Source organism: Neomonachus schauinslandi, chromosome 4 (genome assembly GCF_002201575.2).
Source record: "Neomonachus schauinslandi chromosome 4, ASM220157v2, whole genome shotgun sequence".
NCBI classification, from domain to species: Eukaryota; Metazoa; Chordata; class Mammalia; order Carnivora; family Phocidae; genus Neomonachus; species Neomonachus schauinslandi.
In genome coordinates, this window is record NC_058406.1 from 7,296,317 (window position 1) to 7,322,058 (window position 25,742).

Below are 25,742 nucleotides of genomic sequence, written 5' to 3' on the forward strand. Positions count from 1 at the left end.
TTGGGTGAATTAGGGAAGACTTCCTGGAAGAGGTGACATTTAAATCTAATCTTTGCAGGTCATCAGAGACTCTCCTAGGTAAGAACACTAACAGGCTTTCATACTACCTTATGGAAGCTTGAATCTGCCAGATCTTTTCTGCACAAAATGATTTCATAATTTTTATTCTCAGTAAAAAATGTTCCTACAAAGAAACAGGAATTCACTGAATTCACTCTTGATGCTCTCTGAGATACTCTTGCATATGTGTCCACATAGCTAAGTGGTCAGGGTCAGTTATCTTTCAGTCATTTTTGAAATAAAATCTAAAATACTGTTTGAGTGATAATGGAAAATGTATTATTACAAGGAACTACAAATTACTTGGTTCAGTTAAAGACTGTGCTTAAGTAGGCTGCTTTCTTTCCAAGTCAGGTTCTTTTTTTTTTTAAGCGGGGTGGTTGGAGGGGACAGAAGGAGAGAAAGAGAGACTCTTAAGCAGGCTCCCTGCCCAGCTCAGGCCTCTGTCTCACGACCCCGAGATCATGACCTGAGCTGAAATCAAGAGTCGGACGTTTTAACTGACTAAGCCACCCAAGCACCCCTCCAAGTCAGGTTCTTAAAACATAGATCTTGATGAAATTGTGTGATGCGAAGTTCATGTGTCTTATTTTTTTAATTAAGCTTTTTGCATCGCCATGACGAAGCATTCTCCACTGAACCCCTCAAAAACAACGGCAGAGGAAGTCCTCTGGGCTTTTATCACGTGCAGAATGTAAGTGACATGGACGTTTTTGCCAAACGCATTGCAGGTCTGGGGGCTGTCTGAGAGGCCAGTGTTAGGCAGTCATCCTGTGTGGGTGGCCTTTGGCTTTCTCAGCCCTGGAAGGAGGATTATCCAAGCTGCTTTGTGGTGAAAATAGACAATGGAGGGAGTGGCCAGAGCGGTGAGGTAATCCTCAGTGGACTGAGTGGCCAGCCTTCTCGGAGTTACAGTGGGCCCCATGAGTGTGTGGGGGTTGGGCTGCCAATAAAATGTTCCATCAGTTTGAATGCAGTGAGTTGTTTTTAGTGTTTCCATCCTAGAAAAATAAGTGCATTTAATATGAGTTTTGTTAAAGTTAATGTATTGTCCTTTAAACTATAAGATACTTAGATTGCTCAGTTGTAGAAAAAATTAAAATGATCTTTTGTAGCTAAATTAAGATTCAGTCTCTTTTCCTTGCAGCTGATAGTATGATGAATCCATGAGTGCCCCTTAGAGCTCTCATTTGTGGAATAAGACAACTGGCCTTCTCTCTCTTCTAGGAAGGGTCACCCAAACTCTGTTTGGGTGCTAACATTCTTTGAGAGCTTATTTCGTGTCAGTCACTGTTCCAAATGCCTTTTTTGTGTCTTCATTCATTTACTCCTTACCTTTATAGTATAGACCCTCATAACCCCCATATGACAGCTGAGATAACAGGCACAGAACAGTTGAAGTCACTCACCAAGGGGACAGTTAGGAAGAGGCAGAGATGGGGTTTAAGCCCAGAGCAATGTGGCTCTGGTATCGAGGATCTTCACCATGACATGAATCACTCTAATTCTCTTGCTAACCATATCCACTCTCTAAAGTGCAGGCAGAAAGGACAACACTGAAAATGGAACAGCAAACACAAAACTTTTCTTCTTTAGGTTTAATTGCATGAATATAAGCATGCACGTATCTGATAAATACTCACTGGGATAATGTGCACAAGGACTGTGCCTGACATGTCTGGGGAGTAAGGATGAATCACAGAGGATCATGCCCCCGAAGAGCTTAGGGGAAATAAAATGAATATTTAAACAGCAGTAGCACACGATCCAGAAAGGTATTCCTTAAATGCAAAGGGAGTAGAAAGAAGGGAAGGTTATTTCCATTAATGGAAATTTCCATTAATTTAAGTTATGTTGGGTGGAGAAAGGTGGGGAACTTCCTGAAGCATATAGTGTAATAAGAAAAGGTGGGTCAAACTTGGTATTGTACCTGGTGCCTGGTCAACAGTCATGTTTTTCTCACTGTTGTTACTATTAAATGGGGGCCTTGAAGTATGGAAATGACTTAGAAGCACAGAGACGGGGGCAGGCCTTCCAGGCAGAGCTGTTGCCTGGTCCAGTCCCCAGGCACGACAGGGGAGCGAAGCACAGGCAAGAGGAGCAACAGGTGAATTTGTGCCGAAACAGTAAGTGTGTGAAGGGCAGCAGGTGGGGCAGATGACGGAAGGTCTTGAAGGCCTGGAGCTTGGTGAAGTTGCTTTAGAATGAAAACCAGGGAGGAGCCCCTGTCTTGGTGTGGGAGGCCTGCTGAGTCAAATACCCAGCTCATACTGGCTCCTCAAAAGTGCTAAAGTTCTGATTGCAGCAAACATGTGTGTTTGTTATAGTAAATTTTTCCCTAATCTAGCTTGGCTTTATTCCTTATTAGATTGCAGTGGAGGTCACTGAATCATTTGTGGACTATATCAAAACCAAACCGATAGTGTTTGAAGTCTTTGGGCATTATCAGCAGCACCCACTTCATCTGCAAGGACAGGAACTTAACAGGTTTGAACCAGATAAGCAAAGATTCTGTTGTTGCTCTTGTTACTCTTACTGCCACTTGTCCGGAAGGAAGAAATCTTTTAAGGGATTAAGATAACTGAAGAACAGTTTTCTCTGTTACCTGATGTTCCCTCTTTAGAAACATCACCACCTTTTTTCTAAGCCACGGAACCACTAACTATAGGTAAAGCACGTTGAATTTTGCCCAGCTAACCTGGCGTACCATCTCTTTTGTAGGAAGAGACTTTGAACAGGATAGAAAGTGAGGTGATAAGACACAAGGATTGTGTGTAATTGTTCCTCACTACCCAGAACTTCAGGAAGCATGAGCTATAAGTGGAGACATCACAGTTGGTGAAGAGAGCAACGACGGGGGCTTTTGGGTGATGGCAGAGTGTCAGTGTTAACAGAAAATTTCTCATATTTCACTTATTAGCTAGGACCCACAGGGGACTTTCATTAAAATATCTGAGCCTCAGTTTGACTATGTGGGATTATGTCTGGTGTCTGATATTATGCCTTATCTGAAAGTGCAAATGATCTGTTTCTAGAGGGGATTTAAACATGCCATTAATGTCAACATGAGACCCTTTCTCAGCCTTGAACTTTGTTTCCTTCCTTTGCAGCCCGCCTCAGCCATCTCGTCGCTTCTTCCCTCCGCCCATGCCGCTCTCCAAGCCAGGTGAGCCCTTCTCTGGGTGACGGGGCTCTTATTCGGATGGCTTTTCAGACAGAAATCATTTTTACATGCCCGCTCCACTCCTGTGCATCCTTCCATATTCCCGTGTCTAGCAGGAACTGGAATTCTTGGTTCCTGATTTAAATAAGAAGTAAGAAACGATAGGGCTCCTTCCCTGCCAACTTTCTGGTCTTCTTATTGCAGATTTTGATAAGCTCCCTAAAGAACCATAAGCAATGGTTCTTTAATTTTAAAGATTTTTACCAGTAGGTGGGTTGGGGTTTTTTTGTTTGTTTTTAATACTTCTGATTTTGCTTTTTGGCCCTCAGATGACCGCCAGAATCAGTGACACTAATTTTTTCTTGACTAGCAGCACCAGCTCATGTGGAATTCAGCTGGAGTGAATAGTGCAGATAGGCTAACGTTTGACTAGGGCTGTGTGAGTCATGAGGCCCTTCCAGATCCCTCGTGTCAGTGGGTCATCACGATACCTGTTCCTAAATCTCTCTGCTTTATATGTAACTCCTTCTAACTGTTGGGTGACTGGGCATTTCTTTGCTTATCAAATGTATTCTGCATGTTCATTCATCTTGTTTTGCTTTTTCTTTATTTTCATCCTTTTTCCTCATTGCCCACTTGCCACCTTCCCCCCCCCCCGTACTTGTCCACCTCTGTACTCCTGCTCTCCATCCGGCCTTCAGACCATGAGAGAAAGATTGAACTGGTTCGATTTCTCATAGCTGACTATGTGAATGTGCATGTGTTGGACGCGTTTTCCGAGCACGCCAACGCACTTGCTTCCTCCGCTGTTGCCACCTTCCAGGATGGGGCGGACCCAGGGCCGTCTTTTCTCTCTCTGCCAGTGCCAGGCTGCCAGAGTGAGAGGGCACCCAAACGAGATGGTTAGTAGCTGACTTAGCTCTGCCTTAGGTGTAGAACCATCCTCAGGGGCTTAGCCTAAAGCCTGGCTCTCTGTGTAGGAAATACTGGCATTGCTGTTTGCTGCTTGAACTGGATCTAGGGTCTAGCACATTGGCAAGAATACGTTTCCATGGGAGAGATGTGAGGACACACCTTCTCTCCTTGAGGCTCTTTCACATCACCCTGGCGGGGGGAGGGGTTGTGGAATCTCCTTATGTTTATTCACTTGGATTCTCTGCAATGGTTCTTTAATTTTAAAGATTTTTACCAGTGGGTGGGTTGGGGTTTTTTTGTTTGTTTGTTTTTAATACTTCTGATTTTGCTTTTTGGCCCTCAGATGACCGCCAGAATCAGTGACACTAATTTTTTCTTGACTAGCAGCACCAGCTCATGTGGAATTCAGCTGGAGTGAATAGTGCAAATAGGCTAACATTTGACTAGGGCTGTGTGAGTCATGAGACCCTTCCAGATCCCTCGTGTCAGTGGGTCATCATGATACCTCTTCAAGATTACAGGCTAAATATTCTAATTTACTTTTTGTAGATGAGGAGACGTACTTCCAGAGATTAAGCGACTCAACCAAAGTCGCCTAGTAGTCAGCGGTTGAATAGTAGTAGATCCCAAGTCACTGGACTCTCATTCCAGTGCTCCCAGGTTCTGAGCAGAGAATGGGCACATTGGAATCACCTGAAAGGGTTTCAGTCCTCTCAGAGGACTGGGTCCCACCCATAGAGATTGTCATTTAATTGCCTGGGCTCTGCTTAAAGATCCCATGTGCAGGGAGGTTTGGGAACCACTGGGCTGGAGCATGGGTCTTCCCTCATGCACTCCAGCTTTGAGGAGACCCTGTGAGGTATGAGGCTCTGCCCACACTGTCTCTCCCACATCATTTCCATGCTCAACATGCCACAGAATAGGAGAGTCTAAGGAAGGTTTTTGAATGGTTTTATGAGTACATTTACTCTGCACAAAATCTGTTTTCTTGTTATTAGATATACTGTTTGGTGAGAGGGAGAAAGATACCAACTCTCCATTTTCCCAGTTCTCTGAATTTAGAGGCACTGATGTCGTTGATGGTGACGTTTATCTAGGTCTTCTACGTTGAAATCTCACCCCGACTCTTGTTACCTTTCCCAAGTGTGTCCTTGAAGAGCTTATGCTTTTACTAAGTAGACTGGGACCATATTTTGATATTTTCTAAAAACTTTTAAAAGTTCCAGCCACCAAGTTAAACACCATGAGCAAAACCAGCCTTGGCCAGAGCATGAGCAAGTATGATCTTCTGGTTTGGTTTGAGATCAGTGAACTGGAGCCTACAGGAGAGTAAGTCCAACTTTCTAAATTTTTAAACAAAGGCTAAGTTTTTCAAAATAAAAAAAAATGTAATTTTGAGTCGCCTCTTATTCAGGTTAAAGAATCATTGTCACTGTTGAATTCCAGTTTTGAATTGAATTTTTGGTGGTGTTGGCATTATTCTTTGAATTAGATGTTTGTCAAAGAAGTGACTGTCCAGAATAATAATTTGCCTTCTTATTAGCAACAGCCAAGAACACGGAGACTGGCAGTTTGTATGAGGAAGGAAAACTTACAGAGTGGATTCTGTCAGCAGCAAAGCAAAGGGAGTCAGAAGCATATTGCACATAATATAGTCAGGACTTTAACCTTAATAATCTCAGTGAGAGGATTGGGGGCAGAATGATTCTTTAGACTAGGGCTTCTCAACCTCGGCACTGTTTTGGGCTGGATAACCCTTTGTCATGGGGGGGCTGTCCTGTAGGATATTGAGCCGCATCCCTGGCCTCTACCCACAAGATGCCGGTAACACCGGCCCTCCAGTGTGCCAACCACAAATGTCTTCAGACATTGCAAATCACCCCCAGTTGAGGATTGTTGACCTAGATCAAAATAATCAACATCAGCTTACTTTCTCTGGGTGAGCTGTGTTAGAGTAAGTGGTGAAAATAATTGTTGTTCACAGTTGTCTCTAAAATGCTCTTGGAAAAACACACAGAAAAGATCCCATTCCGAAACAGAGGCAAGGGGCTTTATCAGTTCATGTAAGGGGTAGGGAATAAATGTTACCCTGATGATCCTCTGTTTATAATGCTGAGTACCGCCATCATGATCAGCTCCATGGAACATTTTTTGAGTTCCTATTCTGTGTGAGAGTATGGCTGCATCAGTCCTGTGTTTAATTGTCAATAGTGACATTGCTTTAAGAAATTGTACTTTCCGTAGACAGATCTATAATGTGTTTATAACTTGCATCATGAGGGAGACATAGTTACAGTGGTAATAGTGTCTACTGAGTTCATTGCTTTCTGATTCTTAAACACTACCTAGAATCTGAAACGATCCCTTTCTTCCCTCCTGACACCTCCTGTTGCAGTTGTACATTTATTTATGGAGTATCTGTCATGCAGGAGGATGGGATGGAGCCAAAGGATGTTACCGTGCTGTGAGCACTTCGGTCTAGACGTGAGGGTGATGTGGTGTGGATAAGCGAAAAGGTTTATTAAATGCAAATGAGTATGTGATGAAGTGCCCAGATGGTGAGGAAGACGGGAAACAGAGACCATGGGGGCTGTAGCGACAGGGAGGACCTTGCGGATGAGGTGGCACTCAGCACAAGCATCCCATCTAACTGCTTTCTTGTGCATTTCTATTTTTATAGGTACATCCCAGCTGTGGTTGACCACACAGCAGGCTTGCCCTGCCAGGGGACGTTTTTACTCCATCAGGTACTAACGAGGGAGCCAGAGAGGGCCTAGGAAGGACGGATACAGAGCTCTTTCTGTCTCTCTGCTTTTCCTCTTCATTTTAAGTGGATTTGGGGATTGAAGAGACCTTGTCCTTCTTTTTTTGTATGTTTGTTTTTTAATGTTTCTTCCTCAGACCTTGGCTTATATTATACCCTTGCTTATGTATATAAATATATTTTAGAGGACCTATTTTGAAAAAGACTTTGTTTTATTCAATTATTATAATTTGTGCAGCTCCCATGTCATTTTAAACAATTTTATTTTCTTATATACAGTTTTCATGTTTGGAAACTGTGCTTTCACAGTTGAAAGTTCTTAATGGAGATAGAGGATGGAAGTTGCAGTGGACTAAAAATCTGGCCATGAAATGTAGGTCCTCCTTTTGTAAATCAAGGGTAGATTCAGTCAGTGCTCAACAGTGCTTGACTGGCACACCTGGCTGGCTCAATCTGTGGAGCATGTGACTCTGGATCTCAGGGTTGTGAGTTCAAGCCCCACATTGGGTGTAGAGATTACTTAAAAATAAAAATGCTTATAACCCAGGTGGGCATAGGAGCTGAGGGTCTCATATTCTGGGTCATACGATCTGGTCATCTGTTCTTAAAGCCATGTCAGAACCTGGTTCTTCCTCATCCCCTGACCTAAATCCCTTTGTTTAGAGTAACAGTGGGGCAGCGTTTCCCCCTCTTTCCAGACCTCTCCTTGCCCAGCCCTACACCATACAGTCCAGAAGTCATAGATTGTGCCAGCTAAACTGCAACCCTGCTCCGTTACCTAGGGCATCCAGCGAAGGATCACAGTGACCATCATCCACGAGAAGGGGAGTGAACTCCATTGGAAGGATGTTCGTGAGCTGGTGGTAGGTGAGTACATTCCATCGGCTGAGGTTGGAGCCAGGCTTTTTCGAGGAGCGTGGGGAATGTGGGGAAGGAGTACTGGAAAACACAGAGTGTGGAGAACATGTGTACTTTGAAACTACTCTTGTTTCTCAGCCCCCATCATTAGGGATATGTTATTCAACCAATCTTTATTTTACTCTCTTACGGTGGGAATGGTTCTGTGCTAGAGGCTCAGAAAGGGCATAAGAGAAGTTTCTGCTCGTTGTGAGCTTGCAGTTTCGTTGAGGAGACAATCTATGGATGTTTAAAACAGTTTGGGGCACCGGGCTGGCTCAGTTGGTGGAGTGTGCGACTCTTCCTCTCAACGTCCTGAGTTCGAGCCCCACCCTGGGTGTGGAGAGTACTTAAATAAATATATATACTTTTAAAAAAATAACAAAACAGTTTGATGAGTAAGTGTGAGGGCAAGTGAGAAAGATCTGTGCTGAGAATTAACAGCAAAAAGGATCCGTTTTCATCTCTTTTGTTTTGTTCTCCACACACAGAAACATCTTGAGTAAGAGAGTCAGGAACGTCTCTAAAATGCAAATGGCTAGAAACCCATGGCCAGGGTTGCGTGATGAAAAGAAAAAATTGGCTAAACCATGTAAGCTTTAGAGTCTAAGGCAGGGTTCTGAATCTTTTATTGCCATGAACCCCTTTGACAGTGGTGAAGCCTCAGAATTATGTTTTTAAATGTAGAAAATAAAGTACAGTTGACCCTTGAACAACATGAGGTTAGAATAAGCACAGTTGAATATTCACTTTTAACTTTTGACTCCCCAGAATTTAACTGCTAACAGCCCACTGTTGACCAGAGCCTTCCCAATAACTTAGTCAATTAACACATATTTTGTATGTTATATGCGTTATATACTATATGCTTAAAAAGCTAGAGAAAAGAAAATGTTATTAGGAAAATTGTAAGGGGGCGCCTGGGTGGCTCAGTCGGTTAAGTGTCTGACTCTTGATTTTGGCTTAGGTCATGATCTCAGGGTCGTGAGATTGAGCCCCGTGTCAGGTGTGCTGGGCTTGGAGCCTGCTTAAGATTCTCTCTCTCCCTCTCCCTCTGCTCCCCTCAGCTCACGCATGTGCACTCTCTCAAAAAAAAAAAAGAGGAAGAGGGAAGAGAAAATACATTTACAATGCTAACTGTATTTATCGAAAGAAATCTGTGTATAAGTGGCCCTTGCAGTTCACACCCAATAACACCCTTGTTGTTCAAGGGTCAACTGTACATAGGATTACAAAGGGAACTAATGGTACTGAAATTTCTCAAATACTAAACAGATTTATAATATAAACTGTGATTTAGGGGCGCCTGGGTGGCTCAGTCGGTTAAATGTCTGCCTTCGGCTCAGGTCATGATCCCAGGGTCCTGGGATTGAGCCACATATCAGGCTCCGTGCTCAGCAGGGAGCCTGCTTCTCCCTCTCCCTCTGCCTCCCTGTCTGCCTACTTGTGATCTCTCTCTGTCAAATAAATAAATAAAATCTTTAAAAAAAAACCCTGTTATTTATATTAATGCATTAAATGCATTAAAGAAGCAGTGGGTCTGATTTCTATCATTCAGAGTGTAATGAATGTCAGGATATTTTACTTTAGTATGATATGAAAACTTCTATGATTTCTACTGTGGACAGAGTCACAGGTACTGCTGATTTTCCTGTGGGTTGTCCTCTCCTTTCATAATTGAAGGAAATGCCAAATTTCAGTCAGAAGTGTATGAAAATAAAGTTGTAATTTTTTTTCCCATTTAAGCACATAGATCTCCTGAATTCTATACACAGACCCTTTGAGTATCTATGGACTAGACTAAGAACCCTTAGAAGGGAGATTTTACACTCTACTGTCTAGGGCAGTGGTTTTCAAGCTTTTTTTTTTTTTTTTTTTGAACATTTATGTAGTGCTTACTCTGTAACAGGTACATTTCTGAATGCTCTAGAAATATTAGTTTATTTAATATAACATAACAAACATATAACGTGGTTGTAACAATCATGTGAGGGAAGAATTGTTAATCCCACCTCACAGAGGAGGAAACCAAGACTCAGAGGTTGAGCAATATGCCTAAGCCTCACAGCCAGAAAGTGTTGAAGCTGAGATTTGAACCCAGGCAGTCCAGCTCCCTAAGCTGTGCTCTTGACCTCTATGCCATACATCCCCTAGGGTTCCCCTAGTGTTAATTTGAAAATGGTTGTAGGATTTTGAACAAGAAAGTGGTATAATGAAGGTGGTGGCTAAAGAAGTTTATGTAAAGTGAGCGCGGGGTGGATTGGAGAGGGGGAGAGGTGAGCAGCCGGGAGGCCAGTGCCGTGGCCACCACAGTGTTCCAGACAGGAAGGGGATGACCTTTGTGAGCAGGCAGTGGTATCAGAAATTAAAGTTGAGATGAATATGAGAAACTTTTTGAACAGAGTCCGTCAGGTTTCACAGTGGACTAAATGTGGGAAGTAAGTGGAAGGCGACGTGGATTGTGAGAGACCACTCAGTGGTGAGCCACGTGACCTTCCAGCACCTGCAGGTACCTGGGTTTAAAAGTTTCTCTTTGGCTTAATGAATCTCCCTTGTGTTTTTAAGTGTACCCCTGTCCTAGTTTGTTTATTCTTCCTTGTAGGCCGGATCAGGAATAAGGCTGAGGTGGATGAGGCTGCGGTTGATGCCATCCTCTCTCTAAATATTATCTCCGCCAAGTACCTGAAGTCCTCCCACAACTCCAGCAGGTAGGGAGGGCCCCTATGCAGCCCGATGAGTCCACACTCTGGGGGCTGATGCTCCCCCATTAGATTCCTTTTTCACCCAGTGACTGCTGTTCGGGTGCAGAAACATATTCCTTTCTCACTTCAGACATCCCTTTCCTCCCTGCACCCCTGCTCTCCAAAAGTAAATAAATAGAGATCAGTGTATGTGGATCAGTTATCCGTATAGAATGAAAATGTTCTGGGGCGCCTGGGTGGCTCAGTCGGTTAAGCGACTGCCTTCGGCTCAGGTCATGATCCTGGAGTCCCGGGATCGAGTCCCGCGTCGGGCTCCCTGCTCGGCAGGGAGTCTGCTTCTCCCTCTGACCCTCCCCCCTCTCATGTGCTCTCTCTCTCTCATTCTCTCTGTCTCAAATAAATAAATAAAATCTTTAAAAAAAAAAAAAAAAAGAATGAAAATGTTCTGTCCTGTGTGGAGTTAGAGTAGATGTAACAGAGTCTGAGAGACAAGAACAGAAAAAGAAAATGCAGCATGCTACCCAAGGGTTTAAAAATACAAATTAATTGTTGCTGAGCTAAGTGTTTTCCTATGAAGGGGTTGCTGTGGAGAAAGGTCTGTTGGTCCTGAGTGTCATGGAAACACGCCCTCCGAGGCATAGCGAACCGTCTTGTGTTTAGCTTTGGCTGCTGCCAGCAGAGGCTCCAGGAGTCTCAGTGTTTGCTTTTCATTTTTATTTACTCATAAAGGTGATAAATTAATACATATAAACTCTTCTGAACAAGGTTGTCTGCTATAAATAGTGAATTTTACTTTAAATTTTAAATTAGTTTCCCTTAAAATTCCGTTTTATAATCAAGTGATGACAGTGCATAAAGTCCATAGCCAGTCTGCTTTCCCATGTCCGACTGGAGATAAATCTCTTGGGGCCCCCCTCCGTCCCCAGGAAAGGAGTTAAGTCACTGTGCACAGACCCCACTCCTTTATGTGGCAAGGGCTGGGGAGCAGAGGTGGCTCTGTGTTCTGATGTGGCCTTTGCATTACAGGAGGACTTCTATATACCCCTCTCTGTTCCTGAAAAACGTGCTCACATCTGTGTTGGAAAGAGGGAGAGGAAAAAGGAGACAGAAAGCAGAAACAGGATTAGAAGTTTGGGCCAGGATTAATTTTTTTCCGTTGTTTCCTTGTGTTACAGTTTTGCATAAAAAGAGGGAAAAAAAGCAACTGTCTATGTGCTTTTTGCCTGTAGGTGGAGCTGCAGGCACTGTGAGAGAGAGGGAAGGAATCTGAGGGTGTGCCGGTAGGGGAGGGGTGGCAGAGGTAAAGAAGCGTGCTCTGGCCCTGCCCGATCTATTCCTGGGCAGAATCGTGAAGAATGCCGTTTCTCTGAAGTCAACATTAACCCCACATGGTATTCTCTCCAGCTGGACGTTGATAGCAGATATTCAGGTGGCATTCACCATATTTTCTTGGCAACTATGAGAAATAGATCTTAAATTTCCCTAGAATACTTAGCAAAATACACAGAACAATGATGTTTGGTTCAAATGCTGGTTGCCTGCATTAGAGTAACCTTCAAAAGTCCTTTGATTCATACCCAGCTACGGGTCAGACGCTGTAGATTAATTTGGCTTTTGTTAGTAGCAGCTTCTTTCACAGGAGAAGTTTAGAGTTAATTAATCAAAAAAGTTGGCTAAAGTTAGGTATAATAAAAAAGATACGTACTTTAAACAATTTAAGCTATATAAACGTACATTAACTTGTCAAGCTCTTACCGTAGGGCCAAAGCCTTTCCTTAAATTGTAGGCTCATTTATTGAACTTCTGATTGTTATTCTTGCAAAACCATGCCCATAATTCATCATCTGGTTTTTAGTTTGGTGGAACAAGAACTAGAAACCTGTGAAGAATCTAAATGCAAAATCCTTTAAACTTTTTATCATTTATCATTAAAATTTATTATTTGCCCCCCCTTTTTTTTTTTACACTGATCATACCCAAACTTAACAGGTGTTTTTTAACTCAGCATTATCACATCTTTTAAAAAGATTCAACTTGGGGTGCCTGGGTGGCTCAGAATCGGTTGGGCATCTGACTCTTGATTTTGGATCAGGTCGTGAGATCAAGCCCTGTGTCTGACTCTGTGCTGACCATGGAGCCTGCTTGGGATTCTGTCTCTCTGCCCCTCCCCCTGCTCACTCATGCTCTCACCTCTCTCTCCAAATAAATAAATAAAGTTAAACTTAGTTTTGTTTCGCACTAAACAAAAATTCCTTTTGCCCTCATGTTTCATGGATTTGCCTAATATTTTATTAAATTAGATGATTATAATAAGTACAACTGTATAAACAGGTTCAGGACCAAATACTGTTGATACTTGATAAGCACAATACTCAGCTCTTAGAAGCCAACTGTCTGGCATATGAGATACCACTAGTTTAGGATGCTCACTGCAAAATGGACATCCTTTTTTATATTAGGAAATACAGAGAGCATAAGTTAATTTGGCAAGTTGCTAAGTAGAATTTCGTTAAGAGAGCTTTTGTTCTGTTTGCCTAAGGTTTAATGTTTGAAGTTGAACTTAAAGAACTGCAGTTTGGGTGTGTGATGTACATTTATCTGTGAGAGCTATTCCGGCGTGCTCATTGGATGTGTAGCCCACAAGGGCCATTGCTGCTCTTCTTCCCAGTCCTGCTTATGTGTTACCTAATTGACTTGGTTTTCCCTTCACTCCACAGCAGCTTCCTACCATTTCCAGTACCGAGTCACCTGCAGACAGGTGTTAATAGAGGTGGTGTTCACCATCCCTTCTGTGCCCAGCATTTTCCTTAATTAAATGTCTCAGGAGAGGGACCCATGTCATTGTAAGCTGTCTATCAAATTGTGCCCCATGGAGTTCTCTGTTAATTGTCCACTTGGATTCACTTTGCTTAATAGCAAATTTGTCCTTTTTTATATACTTTTTTCTCTTTTGCTTTTCTCTCTTTTTTCCTTTACTTTTTTGTTCCGCAACTGCACTAACAAAAGCCTTTTCTGTGTTTTTGCAGGCTCTTTCTTGATAAGGATATTCCTAGGTATTTTCTGTTTGCTTTTTTGCACATAAAGATTCTAGTTTATCAGAATGCTTTATGTCTTATGTTGCTTAGACTACTGTTTTAATTTAGTAGTTTTTCCCCATGCAGACCTAGGATAGAGCAGCACCTTATCTTGTGCCCTGGCTTTTCCTGATGCGTGTACAATTTCACATACAGCTTCTTAAGTGATTGGTAGAGCGCTTCTTTTCTCATCCCATTTACTAAACTCTTGTCCATTTTATTCTTATGCACCTTCAGCTTTTCTTCTGCTAGATTACAAATTAGAGTGTTACACCCCCTCCTTTCATACGAAATCTCAGCCTGGGTCTTCTCTTCTCCTTGTCTGTCCTCTCTTTCAGAAGCTTGAAGGTTTGCTGCTCTGTAGCTTTGCATAATTATTCACTGTTTTCTTGGTTTTATCCTGTGAGGTAGTAGAGACCAGTTCGGCTATTTGGGAAGCTGAGTCTGTGAGAAATAGGTTGTTTATTTTTAAACATTTCTGTTTTCTGCTGTCAGAGCTGCTTGTCTCATCTATTTTCTTCTTTTGGGGTGGAAAAAAAATCCTGGTTCAGTAGTGAAGGAAGTCTTTCTCCCATCTCTCTTCATCTGATTTAGGGAAGTTATTTGTTATAGGAAATCTAGAAAAGACAGCAATAGCAAGGTTACTATTGGGAAGGAGCAAGGAGGAATGTAGAAGGAAGCAAAGTGTGCAGAAAGTCTTTCTCGCTGAACTGGGTGTGAGCCAGTGGTGATGGAACGTGCACTGTGCAGAGTAGACACTTGTCATGGGGCCAGAGTGGGGGTGGAGGGCACTGCGGGCAGAGCTGGGAGCTGGGCTGTAACTCAGTGCAGTGCTTTGGACGATGCTGCAGAACTGGCAGAACGGATGTCAGGTCAGGTCTGTGGGGCTTTACCAGTAGGAGAAAAGGAAGATATTAGAACAACTTAAAAAACTGTTTCTGGGTGCTTATTAAGTCAAGCTTCTAGTTGTTACTGAAGCGGAAGATTGCTTTTCATGTGGATTTTTTTTGAAAAGTAACAAATAGTAGTTAGCCAGCTTTGGTATTAAAATCATTCTTTTACTTAAACATCAGCTAAGAATAGCCTCCTGTTCTTTTATTTAAAATTAGACTCTCTGTACTTAAATTATTCTGCCTGTTTTCTCTGTCAGGCCTCCCAGGTGTTTGTGACATTTCGAAGGCACAGCGGAACTGGACTGGGATGTGAAGATAGGATTGCAGGCTCCTGAGGATTTGCTTCCTGCCCTATTTGTTGACTGCGGAGGCGCTTACTTAGGCTTTCTTCCTTTAGTTTCTGTCCACAGGCAATCTTAATCTCTTTGATTGATCTGTTTTTATGTTTATAGGCAGAGAAGCAGGCTTGTCCAGAAAAAAAAAAAAGCATAGCTAAGTGCTGCTGGTTGGTGGGTGGGGCGAGAGACTGGGGGCCTATCTTTTTCTTCTAGGGGATAAAGGCTCCACCGTGTCATTAAATGATCTCAGTATATTCCAAGTGTTTGTTGGTGTAGGATTCGGTAGTGTTACTGACAGAGAACCTGGACTAAGGTGACTTCACTTCTTCTGGATGACTCCCTCTTGCCTTTCTGACCTCAGGACCTTCTACCGTTTCGAGGCCGTGTGGGACAGCTCCCTCCATAACTCTCTTCTTCTGAACCGAGTGACGCCCTATGGGGAAAAGATCTATATGACCTTGTCAGCGTACCTAGAGGTGAGGAGACTTTGAACCTAAATCACCATGAATGGCTAGGCCTGAACAGTGGGCAGATTACCACAAGAAATGAGGAGGAAAGATTCGACTGCATTTTTTGTCAACTGTTGGCTACTGTTCTGATTGTATTCGCTTCTGTTCCTCATCTCTACGTAATCACAAAAATCCTACGACCGGGCGCCTGGCCAACTCGGTCAGAAGAGCGTGCGACTCTTGATCTTGGGGTCGTGAGTTCAAGCCCTATAGTGGGTGTAGAGATTACTAAAAAAAATAATAAATAAACTTAAAGTCATATGGCTTCTATTATAACTTCAGTTTTAGTAACCTAATCGCCTTCTTCAAAGAAGATACAATTTAAAGAAAACTTCGCCTCTTGTTTTTGCGGCTGTGGGCAGAGCCTGGTAGTGATCAACGGCACAGACCCTGGAACCAGCCTGTCTGAGTTCGGATTCCGGTGCTGCCACTTACTGCCAGCATGTCCTTCCACAGGGGCTCTCTCTGTGCCTCAATTCCCTCATCTCTTAAACAGGAGTAGTAATGATGGCATTTACCTCAGAAAGGTGTAGAGAGGTCAGATACAAAAGCATTCGAACAGTGCTTGGCCCATAATAAATAATAACTATTAGCCATTATTTCAGAAGAAAGTTTTTTAAAAATTGGGGAAAAGAAAGCAGCTGCAAGGACTACGACCTAGTCTTGCACACATTATCTGCCGAGCTGCTGTTGAAGTAATTGGTAGAGCTGAAATAAATCTTCCAGCCCCCACCTCTGGGTAAATCTTCCGGCCCCCACCAGCTTTCCGACTAAGCTAGTGCACAGAGTCCTGCCACAGACGCTCTGTCTGCATTTAAATGGAGCCCACTCATTTGTGCTTTCAGTTGGATCATTGCATCCAGCCGGCGGTCATCACCAAGGACGTGTGCATGGTCTTCTACTCCCGGGATGCCAAGATCTCGCCTCCACGCTCTCTGCGCAGCCTCTTCGGCAGCGGCTACTCAAAGTCACCAGACTCGTAAGTTTCTGAGACAAATGTAGCTTCCAGCTTGTTTGCCCCCTACAGAAGCAGCTGAGCCCTCGGTGTCCCTCGCCTGCTGTTTCAGGGTTGGCTTACAACCTGATACCAGGAGTGCAGTAACTTCAGAGTGTTGGCATTTACTGCAATACTGATGGACACATGAGTGTGTGAAGGAAGGAAGGAGTATTACATTGTGAGCACTCGCAGAACAATTTTGCAGGGACTAAATGTTCTTTCAGATGTCATTAATTCTAACTGATTACCACTGGGATTTTCTTCTTTTAAAGATTTATTCCTATTTAAGGTATATCAAAATACGTCAAGACTAATACAGGGATTACTGTGCCTCACTATCCAGCCTAACTAATAAGTGTTACTAATACGTGGAAGGTTCAGTACCCTTCCTAATCACATGCCCCCAAATTTGATGCTCATCGTTTCATTCTAGTCAGACTTTCCCCCTCATCTCTTCTCTTGTGGTAAGGCAGATTTTTATTTTTTATATTTGTATTATAAACTTTTGAGTTTATCGTTCAATTTTAGTCCTCCTGTTGAAGTAATTCAAAAGATTGGGATGAAAACAAACTCCTTCTAGGAAAAATATACTTCTTAAGTTCAGAATAAGAAAAGAAATAAGAAATGTCTGTAATTATATTTGAGGGTGGGCTGTAGTCCCTACACAGGAGACCGTGTTTTAAGTAGAAGGAATTGAGATTTTCCTGTTTTTGTGCTGTAAGAAGCTAAACAGTTGTTTGTTTTAATTCGAATAGCAATCGAGTCACTGGAATTTATGAACTCAGTTTATGCAAAATGGCAGACACGGGTAGTCCAGGTAAGCCCGTATGGATTGGGGAGGTGATAGTTATCTTTGCCTGTGTTTGGAGTATATTATGTCAAAAATCTATCCTACCCATGTAGGATAGATAGAAAATTTTTTAGAAACCAGGTATATTTATTTTATAAGCCAGTTTTTTGGTGGTGATGAGAGTTACCTTTTTCTGAGTTACAACACTGTTTGGTTTGTGACCTGCAAAAACAGTTATAAAAACTGTATTGAACAAAATGTCACGAGGTTGCAATATATTATAACAAAATTTGGGTCTATTAGAATGAATTTGGCTTGGCAAACTTCATAACCATTTCCCTTTCCACGTTAGCACCAAAGATATCTTGGCAAAATGTAACTTAATAGGTGCTGTCAAGCTAGAATTCGAAGTTCCTGTGCTCTCGGGAGACAAATTATTAAACTGAATCTGTGCTGTGTCCTTTTTGATGTCTCTCTGGCCTGCTGCTGTTCCTCTAGCTTGGTGGCCTTAAGCAGCCCTTTGTAGTTCTATGTTTATAAGCTGGAACGTGGACAAAAGTCAGGGTTTTTAAAAAACATTTGATTAAGGTGAGTTTGGTCATTCATTTTAGAGAACATATACAGAAGAAGGTCAGGTCCCACAGGTAAGATTTAGATTAAAATAAGAATTTTGAGTATGAATCCAAGTCTCAATAGCAGCTAATTATAGTGTCCGGATACATCCTTGAGAAATTTTCTTACTTAACATTAATTTGTGTCTTTGATATGTAAAAACAGTATAACATTTTTTAAAATTAATGGAAAATGATGGGGCTGAAGCTGTTTGTCATCTGCAGTCCCAATTAAGCTCCTGAATGTGGGGTGTGGTTGGGGGTGGAGAGGTGGTCCTTTCTTACTTTTTTCATATGGGTGTATTTTTATATATTTGGAACCATAGGGTACAGACTAGTCAGTCTTTCTATATTTTCACTTAACACAATAATTTGGGCATTTTCTAAAGTTGCATTGTAGTCTTCATAGTTATCAAAGAATGTAAAACTCTGTTTTAAAAGAAGTTCAGAGAATTGCTTTGAGGGAAAAGGGATGAATTTTTATTAATAATCAAAATCCCTTGTATCTTGACTGTGTTGGTTTGCCATGTATATGAATTACTAGTTTGTTTTGAGCTAAAAATGCGACCAGATTTTTCTCTGAAAAAAAATTATTTCCTCTTGTCTCAGGCATGCAGAGGAGGAGAAGAAAAATCTTGGATACGTCTGTGGCCTATGTGCGGGGAGAAGAGAACTTAGCAGGCTGGCGGCCCCGCGGGGACAGTCTCATCCTGGAGCACCAGTGGGAGTTAGAGAAGCTGGAGCTCCTTCACGAGGTATCCAAGGGCAGGAGACGCTCAGATGAACTCTGGAGCACGACTCCCAAAGTATCAGTCACACTCACCTTCTCTGTGTGATCTTGGTTTTTCAGCTTTCAGTTATGATGGAGGCATATTTTGCTTATTAAGATAACGAGCTTTGGGTGCCTGGGTGGCTCAGTCGGTTAAGTGTCCGACTCTTATTGTCGGCTCAGGTCATGATCCTGGGGTCATGAGATCGAGCCCCATGTCAGGCTCCTTGCTTAGTGGGGAGTCTGCTAAAGATTCTCTGTCCCTTTCAGTCTCCCTCTGCCCCTCCCTACCTTGTTCACATGTGCACACACTCGCTTTCTCAAACAAATAAATCTTTAAAAAAAGAATCTTAACAAGCTTTATGTTTGCTGAGGCATTTGTGTTGATCTTCTTAGGTGGAAAAAACTCGCCACTTCCTGCTGCTGCGTGAGAGACTTGGTGACAGCATCCCCAAATCCCTGAGTGACTCGTTGTCCCCCAGCCTCAGCAGTGGGACCCTCAGCACCTCCACCAGCATCTCCTCTCAGATCTCTACCACCACCTTTGAAAGCGCCATCACCCCCAGTGAGAGCAGCGGCTACGACTCGACAGACATTGAAAGCCTGGTGGATCGAGAGAAGGAGCTGGCTACCAAGGTGTGAATCCCTTCCTCGTTGCTGAGCATTTTCCCACCGTGAGACTCCTGTGAGCTAGTTGGATTTTTCGTTTTCATCTTCCTTTGAGGGCCTCTGTTTCAAGGCCTGTACTAGCTGTGAAGGTAGAAATAAATAAGACTCCATTTCTATCCTTACTGAACTCACAGGTGACTCGGTGACAAGCATATAATAGAGGTGTGTGTCTGGAGTCTGGGGGAGTCCGAGGAGAGGCCTCCACGGGCCGGTGCTGCTGAGCTGAGCTTGGAAGGCTGCACCAGAGGGGGAGCCTCGTAGGCTACACGTTCAGTGCTAGGGAATCAAATGGGGACCGTGGGGAGGGGCAGGGCATGGAGTCAGAGACTTGGGGCAGGACCAGATCTTGCGGGATCTGGGGACTGGACTAGCGGGTAGAGTGTCCTGGGGGTGACGTGGAAATATTTTAAACAGGTGTTTGTGTTTTAGGAAGATTGCTGTGGCAGCAAGAAAGAGGGTGGGTTTAGGGTGACAGAGCCTAGAGGCCCAAAGAGCTCTTTATTGCGGTGCTCCAGATGAGAGATGGTGTGGGTCTCAGCTGAGGCGGGAGGCTGCAGGGAGAAGAGGAAGAGTCGTCACAGAAGAGACTTTGGGGAGGTAGAGTCGGCACTCCTTGTTGCCCAGATGGGGTGGGAGAGGGCAGAGGGGTTGCTGAGGACGACACTCAGGCATATGGTGTCTGGACAACTGGCCCACAATGGAATATAGAGGTGAGAGGGCTTCTGTGTCGTGTTGTTTCAATAACCAAACGGTCTTCTAGTCAGTTTAGAAAAATAGGTCCATCCAGAAGTGTCCATGACTTTTAGTACCAGGACAAATCGGAAGGGGCACTGTTGTGTTCTTAAGCACTTCTCAGCTGTGGTGTTGGCAGCTATTTGCTTTCGTCGTCTTGAGAATGGCCCTTTTATCCACTTAATTTGTCTCCGTTAGGCATACTCCAGGCTTCCCTTGCTAAATTCTTACTTAATTCTAGAGTTGTTGCGGCAGCACCTGAGCTCCCCTGTGGGTGTTAGCCTGTTGTTTTCTCTTCCTGCCTTGCATCCAGGGCTTCATTTAACCATTGAAACTCACACTTTCCTCTCTCTTCCCTAGTGCCTGCAACTTCTCACTCACACCTTCAACCGGGAGTTCAGCCAGGTGCACGGCAGCATCAGCGACTGTAAGGTGAGCAGCTCAGATTTCCCGTCCCAGGCTCCCTGCTTTGAGGTGGTTTCAGATGGGTGTAGCTTTGGGTCTGAGGATGTAGGGCATATCTGCTCTTGTATTTATTTAATTTCTCAGAGGCAGAACACTGACTTCTGCAGATAAAGGCATCCCCCTGTGTCTCTTAGAGTGTTATCAGATGAGAAACATTTTGGCTTTTCCCCGAATCCCTTGGAGGAGATTCTGTAGGGGCTGGTATGTCACTGTGTGACAGGACACCAGAAGTCCTGAGGTTCGTGGTGGCATTAAATGTTGTCGCCTTCAACAAAGAATGAGGTGAGCACTTTAAAGAACCTCTGCAGTGCTCATGCAGTTTTAGTCATTGTGACATTTTTTGCTGATCATCAGACTCCAGCTGCCTAGGTGGCCTTGGCAGCCTTGCTGTCCCTTTCCCCGGGATAGTCTTCCTCCAGAAGTGCCCATGATTGGCGCCCTTTTCTTGTCCATTTTTCAGCTCAAAAATGAACTCCTTAGCCCCCTCTGTAAAGGCAGCAGCTCTCTGAAGCTGTCTGACCTCTCTCCCTGCTTTAGTTTTTGCTGTAGCCCTTCCCACTACCTGATGCTTTGTGTTATTGACATGTAGTTGACACACGGTGTTAAATTAGCTCCAGGCATACAACACAGTGATTGAACAGTTCTGTACATCACCCAGGGCTCACCACACGATAAGTATTGTCCCCATCTGTCACTACACGACGTTATTACAGTATTATTGACTGTATTCCCGATGCTGGACTTTTCATCTCCGTGACTTATTTATTTTGTAACTTGAAGTCTGTACTTCTTCATCCCCTTCATCTGTTTCCCCCATCCCCCCACTGGTCTCCCCTCAGTTTGTTTTCTGTATTTAAAAGTCTGGTTTTTTTGCTTGGTTTTGTTTCTGTTTTTTAGGTTCCACATGTGTAAGTAAAATCATACGGTATTTGTCTTTCTTGGTCATATTTCACTTAGCGTAATACCCTCTGGGTCCATCCATCTTGTCGCAAATGGCAAGGTCTCATTCCTTTTTATGGCTGAATGATATTCCATTGTATATATAGATCATCTTCTTTATTCATTCATCTTATCAATGGACACTTGAGTTGCTTTCATATCTTAGCTATTGTAGATAATGCTGCAGTGAACATAGGTGTGCATATGTCTTTTTGAGTTAGTATTTTCATTTTCTTTGGGTAAATACCCAGTAGTAGAATTACTGGATCATAGGACTACCTGACACTTTGCAAAGTGTTTGTTGATTTGTTTGTCGTCTGCCTTCTCCACTTAGAACGTAAGCTCCAGGAGGGCAGGGCTTCTGCCATATTCTTAGAATAGTGCCTGTTGTTCTAAATACTGGGCTCATAGAGATAGGTTCATTTAATTAATGCAGGACAGTCACAAAATAAAAAGCCAGCCTTGCCTCTTTTGTAAATGATTCCTAATGTGACATTCAGGTCATAAAGTATTTATAAGTCGTTTTCTTGAATAACCTACAGCAGCAGATACACGAATGTGAGGTCACTGGGTGTCAAAGCTCCTCGTTGCAGAGGTATTTTGGGTTTTCAGCTGCATCTCACTGGCTGTCTCCTGTTTGCCTCCAGTTGTCTGATATCTCTCCTATCGGACGGGATCCCTCTGTGTCCAGTTTCAGCAGTGCAACCCTCACTCCCTCCTCCACCTGCCCTTCTCTGGTAGAGGCTAGGAGCAACTCTCTGGATCAGAAGTAAGTACCCTAATTTACTTTAAAAAAAATAATAATCATAATTAAAAGAGGCGCCTGGCTGGCTCAGTTGGTGGAACATGCAACTCTTGATCTCGGGGTCTTGAGTTCAAGCCCCACGTTGGTGGTAATGATTACAATACATACATACATTCAAAAAAAAAAGAAGCTGCAAGTACCCAGACTTCACTGAGAGAAGCTAGCCTAAGAACCAAAGAAACACCAGCCTTCCTCTAGCTCAGTGGTTCTCTGCTGAGGGCAGGACCATCTGTCTTGGCAGCACTCAGAAGTATGTGGGAGCCTTTTCTGGGTATCACAGTCGCAGGGAGATGCTCCTGTACCTTCTAACACCATGTCTCACCAACTTTCTGCAAGAAAACCCTTGGTTCCTCTTCTGAATCCCTCTCCTGCTCATTTTGGCCTTCCATTCCCACTCCTGTTTGGTTCCCCGCTCATACCAGACAGACCAAGTCCCATCTTGGGGAAAACAGTTTAAAACTAGTTTGGAAAATATATTTGATGGCAAAATAAAACATATTGGTAAGAATAATAGAGACAAATGTAGTCTAGATCCCATGAATTCATCACTGTAATCACTTGTTTGTGACTCACCATCACACTCCCTGGCCCGTCTCCGTTCGTTGTGCTCACCTGTCAGAACCCACCTGGGTATCGTCCAGCTGTCTGTCTTACTGTACCAACACGGCGACAGTTGAGTGTGGCTGAGAAAATAACACAACCAGGTAATTGAATTAATTTGCGATGTCATCAACCATAACATTATTTTATGTGCCACTACGAAAGAAAAAAGCACTGCCAACCAAAATGTGTCATCAATTGTACGATGCATCCCAACTTGAGAAATGGTGAAGTATTAAAAGATGGGCTTTTTAGAGTTGATGGGATACAATACATCAGGCTGAGCTGCTCTACGGTAACCCATGGTGCAGAGCGTAGGAGCTCCTGCTCATGTCATGGTCCCGACCGCTCTCAGTCGGCGGTCGTTCCGGAAGCCAGCTTCTTCCCACTCGTTTGCTTTCTCTGCCAGCCCCCTGTGGCCGTGGTTCTCAGAGGTCAGTGCACACCAGCGTCACCTGGGAGGCTTGTTAAAAGTACAGGTGGCTGAACTCCACCCATCGTTTCTGACTCCATAGGTCTGGGTTGGAGCCCAAGAATTTGAATTTCTAACAAGTTTCCAGGCGAAGTTGATGCTGCTGGTCAGGGATTACACTTTGAGAATCACTGCCCTAGTTGTGGCCTTGAAACGAAATAGAAACATGTAAGGGAATGGAGTTCATGCCCCAGACGCTCTGTTCAGAGGGCTTCAGAGTAGGAAGAGGGACTGTGGGCCTTGGTGACTTTTGTAACTTCTAAAGGATGACCCCAGTTGAAGTTGGAATTAACTTTCTGACACCAGCTTGTCTTAGCTCTCTGAAACTGATGTTTGCAAGGCCCCTGCTCTTAAGGGGAGGGCTTGTTCCTCCTGGTGAGAGGGTTGTACACATTATGCATTGACCTTGCTGAAGCTCCTATTACCCCTAACCTTTCTCTTTTAAAGGACCCCAGAAGCCAGTTCCCGGGCCTCTAGTCCCTGCCCAGAATTTGAACAGTTTCAGATTGTCCCAACTGTGGAAACACCTTATTTGGCCCGAGCAGGAAAAAATGAATTTCTCAATCTTGTTCCAGATATGGAAGAAATTAGACCAGGGTGAGTATTGTATTGACCAGAGATGGCAGGTATAAAAGACAAATCACAGTAATTTACTCTCCGCTCTTGTACTTGAGGTGAATATTATTGTCTAATATCAGTGTAATCTGGGATAAAGAGCCAGGCTGGGTTCCTGCCGCACCTGTGTCCTATCAGGCATCTCCACCACACCACAGTATGCTCTGGGGGCCGTACTTTGTGTTCTGTTGCTGTGTAACTTCAGCAGAGAAGATTCTCGGCCAAACAGATCTTTTGCCTGTTTTGTTCATCCTAGGGACTGGGCCTAGGTGAGACATATTTTCATGTTCCTCAGGCCGTGATCACTTTCTTTTTGTGAGAAACTAACCTCTCTTGTACTGCCCTTTTTAGCTCCGTGGTCTCTAAGAAAGGATACCTGCATTTCAAGGAGCCACTTTACAGCAACTGGGCTAAACATTTTGTCGTGGTCCGTCGCCCTTATGTCTTTATCTATAACAGCGACAAAGACCCAGTGGAGCGTGGCATCATTAACCTGTCCACAGCACAGGTGGAATATAGCGAGGACCAGCAGGCCATGGTGAAGGTCAGTCCTGCTCTCTTGGCTACTAATTGCCGCCTGCCCCCTTTCCTTCTGAGTTCTGAACTCTGTTGTGTAGTGTGGCATCTCTCCTATGTGTCTGGTCTCCCGGAACCTTCAGTATGAGGTTCTGTGTGCCCTGGGAATATGGCAGGGTGGTCCCTGTTGTCAGCAGCCATCGTAACCTCCCGTCTCCGTGTGTCTCTTTCAGACACCGAACATCTTTGCTGTATGCACAAAGCATCGTGGGGTCCTTTTACAGGCTCTCAATGACAAAGACATGAACGACTGGTTATATGCCTTTAACCCACTCCTTGCTGGCACAATACGGTAAGAAGTTGTCCTCGTGTTTCCTTCTTCTCCTAGGCTTCTGGTCAATGTAAATCGAGAAGGAAGTCTTGTTCCCAAAAAGTACATTGACTATAGAGGGAGGGAGGACAGCAGCATAAGTGTGATTGTAAGGTGGTGATGAGGCCTCCGCTTCTCATAAGGTGTCACCTGGTGTCCTGAATGGCTAAGGGAACCTGGTCACATTTGCACCCAGTTAATGTCCTGCTTTGATTTTGTTTTTTAAGATTTTTTTTTATTTTTTTATTTTTTGACTGAGTCAGGGGAAGGTGGTGAAAACCTTCATGGTCTTCCAGTATTCCACCCTGTGATCCAGCCTCTGATCCTGTGAGGGGCTTGTGTCCCAGGGGCCCCCGCAGCTTAGCCTGTTTATTCAGGGAGCCTAGAGACCTGAGACTTGAGTGCTGGAGGGGAAGAAGCTCAAGGAGGGAACTGTAGAGGAGAGAGACCTGTGAGGGGAGAGACATCTGGATCCAGCTTTCTAATCCATCCTCTTCCTCTGTCACCTGTAGGTCAAAACTCTCTCGCAGATGCCCCAGCGAACCGAAGTACTAAGTGACCCTGCTGAGCATCCTCACTCGCCTTCGAGAGATAAAGAAAGTGTTGCCTCTTACTTCTCTCTCTGATTCTTGATGGCCCCTCTCGTGTGTAAGCCTGTGGGGTAACTGCTTTCCCTCCTGTCAACACTCTTGCTAGCTCTCCTGGTCCCCGTCTCCATTGCTCTGTACCCTTCTCTTTTTTCCTGTGCTGAGAATCTTGGTAGCAGCATGTGGCCTAACAAAAGGGAGAAAAACAAACAAAAACAACCCAGAGGGGATCCAGTGAATCTTCAAATTATTTTTTTGTGTCTTTTGGCTTCCTTTTGTATGATAGGTCCCCATTATGACCCCCTGTGATGTCTTGTACTGCTGTCTTTGGATATCTTTGTCTGTTTTTTAAGACAACATAATGCTTTTCCTTTTCTCTCTTTGTGATATCACTTCAATTTTGGGTGGGGGGGGGGTGGCTTAGAGACTACGGGAGGAAACATCTGGCTTTTTTTAGAACCTAAAAGGAAAAAACTTACCTTTTCCCTTT

General features: G+C 43.7%; 1 protein-coding gene across 1 annotated transcript in view; it reads left to right on the forward strand.

Annotated features, from left to right (window-relative positions):
- Positions 1 to 25,474, forward strand: part of KIF1B (kinesin family member 1B) — a 138,950-nt gene extending 113,476 nt beyond the window's left edge. The window contains exons 32-49 of the mRNA XM_044914382.1: positions 664 to 754; positions 2,429 to 2,547; positions 3,171 to 3,226; positions 5,359 to 5,467; positions 6,819 to 6,885; positions 7,685 to 7,769; positions 10,402 to 10,507; positions 15,168 to 15,282; positions 16,161 to 16,294; positions 17,068 to 17,129; positions 18,323 to 18,468; positions 18,879 to 19,118; positions 20,244 to 20,315; positions 21,935 to 22,056; positions 23,612 to 23,761; positions 24,131 to 24,323; positions 24,529 to 24,647; positions 25,178 to 25,474. Coding sequence (XP_044770317.1) covers positions 664 to 754; positions 2,429 to 2,547; positions 3,171 to 3,226; positions 5,359 to 5,467; positions 6,819 to 6,885; positions 7,685 to 7,769; positions 10,402 to 10,507; positions 15,168 to 15,282; positions 16,161 to 16,294; positions 17,068 to 17,129; positions 18,323 to 18,468; positions 18,879 to 19,118; positions 20,244 to 20,315; positions 21,935 to 22,056; positions 23,612 to 23,761; positions 24,131 to 24,323; positions 24,529 to 24,647; positions 25,178 to 25,220 — 2,029 coding nt within the window. The 3' untranslated portion in view covers positions 25,221 to 25,474. The remainder of the gene's footprint in view (positions 1 to 663; positions 755 to 2,428; positions 2,548 to 3,170; positions 3,227 to 5,358; positions 5,468 to 6,818; positions 6,886 to 7,684; positions 7,770 to 10,401; positions 10,508 to 15,167; positions 15,283 to 16,160; positions 16,295 to 17,067; positions 17,130 to 18,322; positions 18,469 to 18,878; positions 19,119 to 20,243; positions 20,316 to 21,934; positions 22,057 to 23,611; positions 23,762 to 24,130; positions 24,324 to 24,528; positions 24,648 to 25,177) is intronic.
- Positions 25,475 to 25,742: the final 268 nt, after the last annotated feature.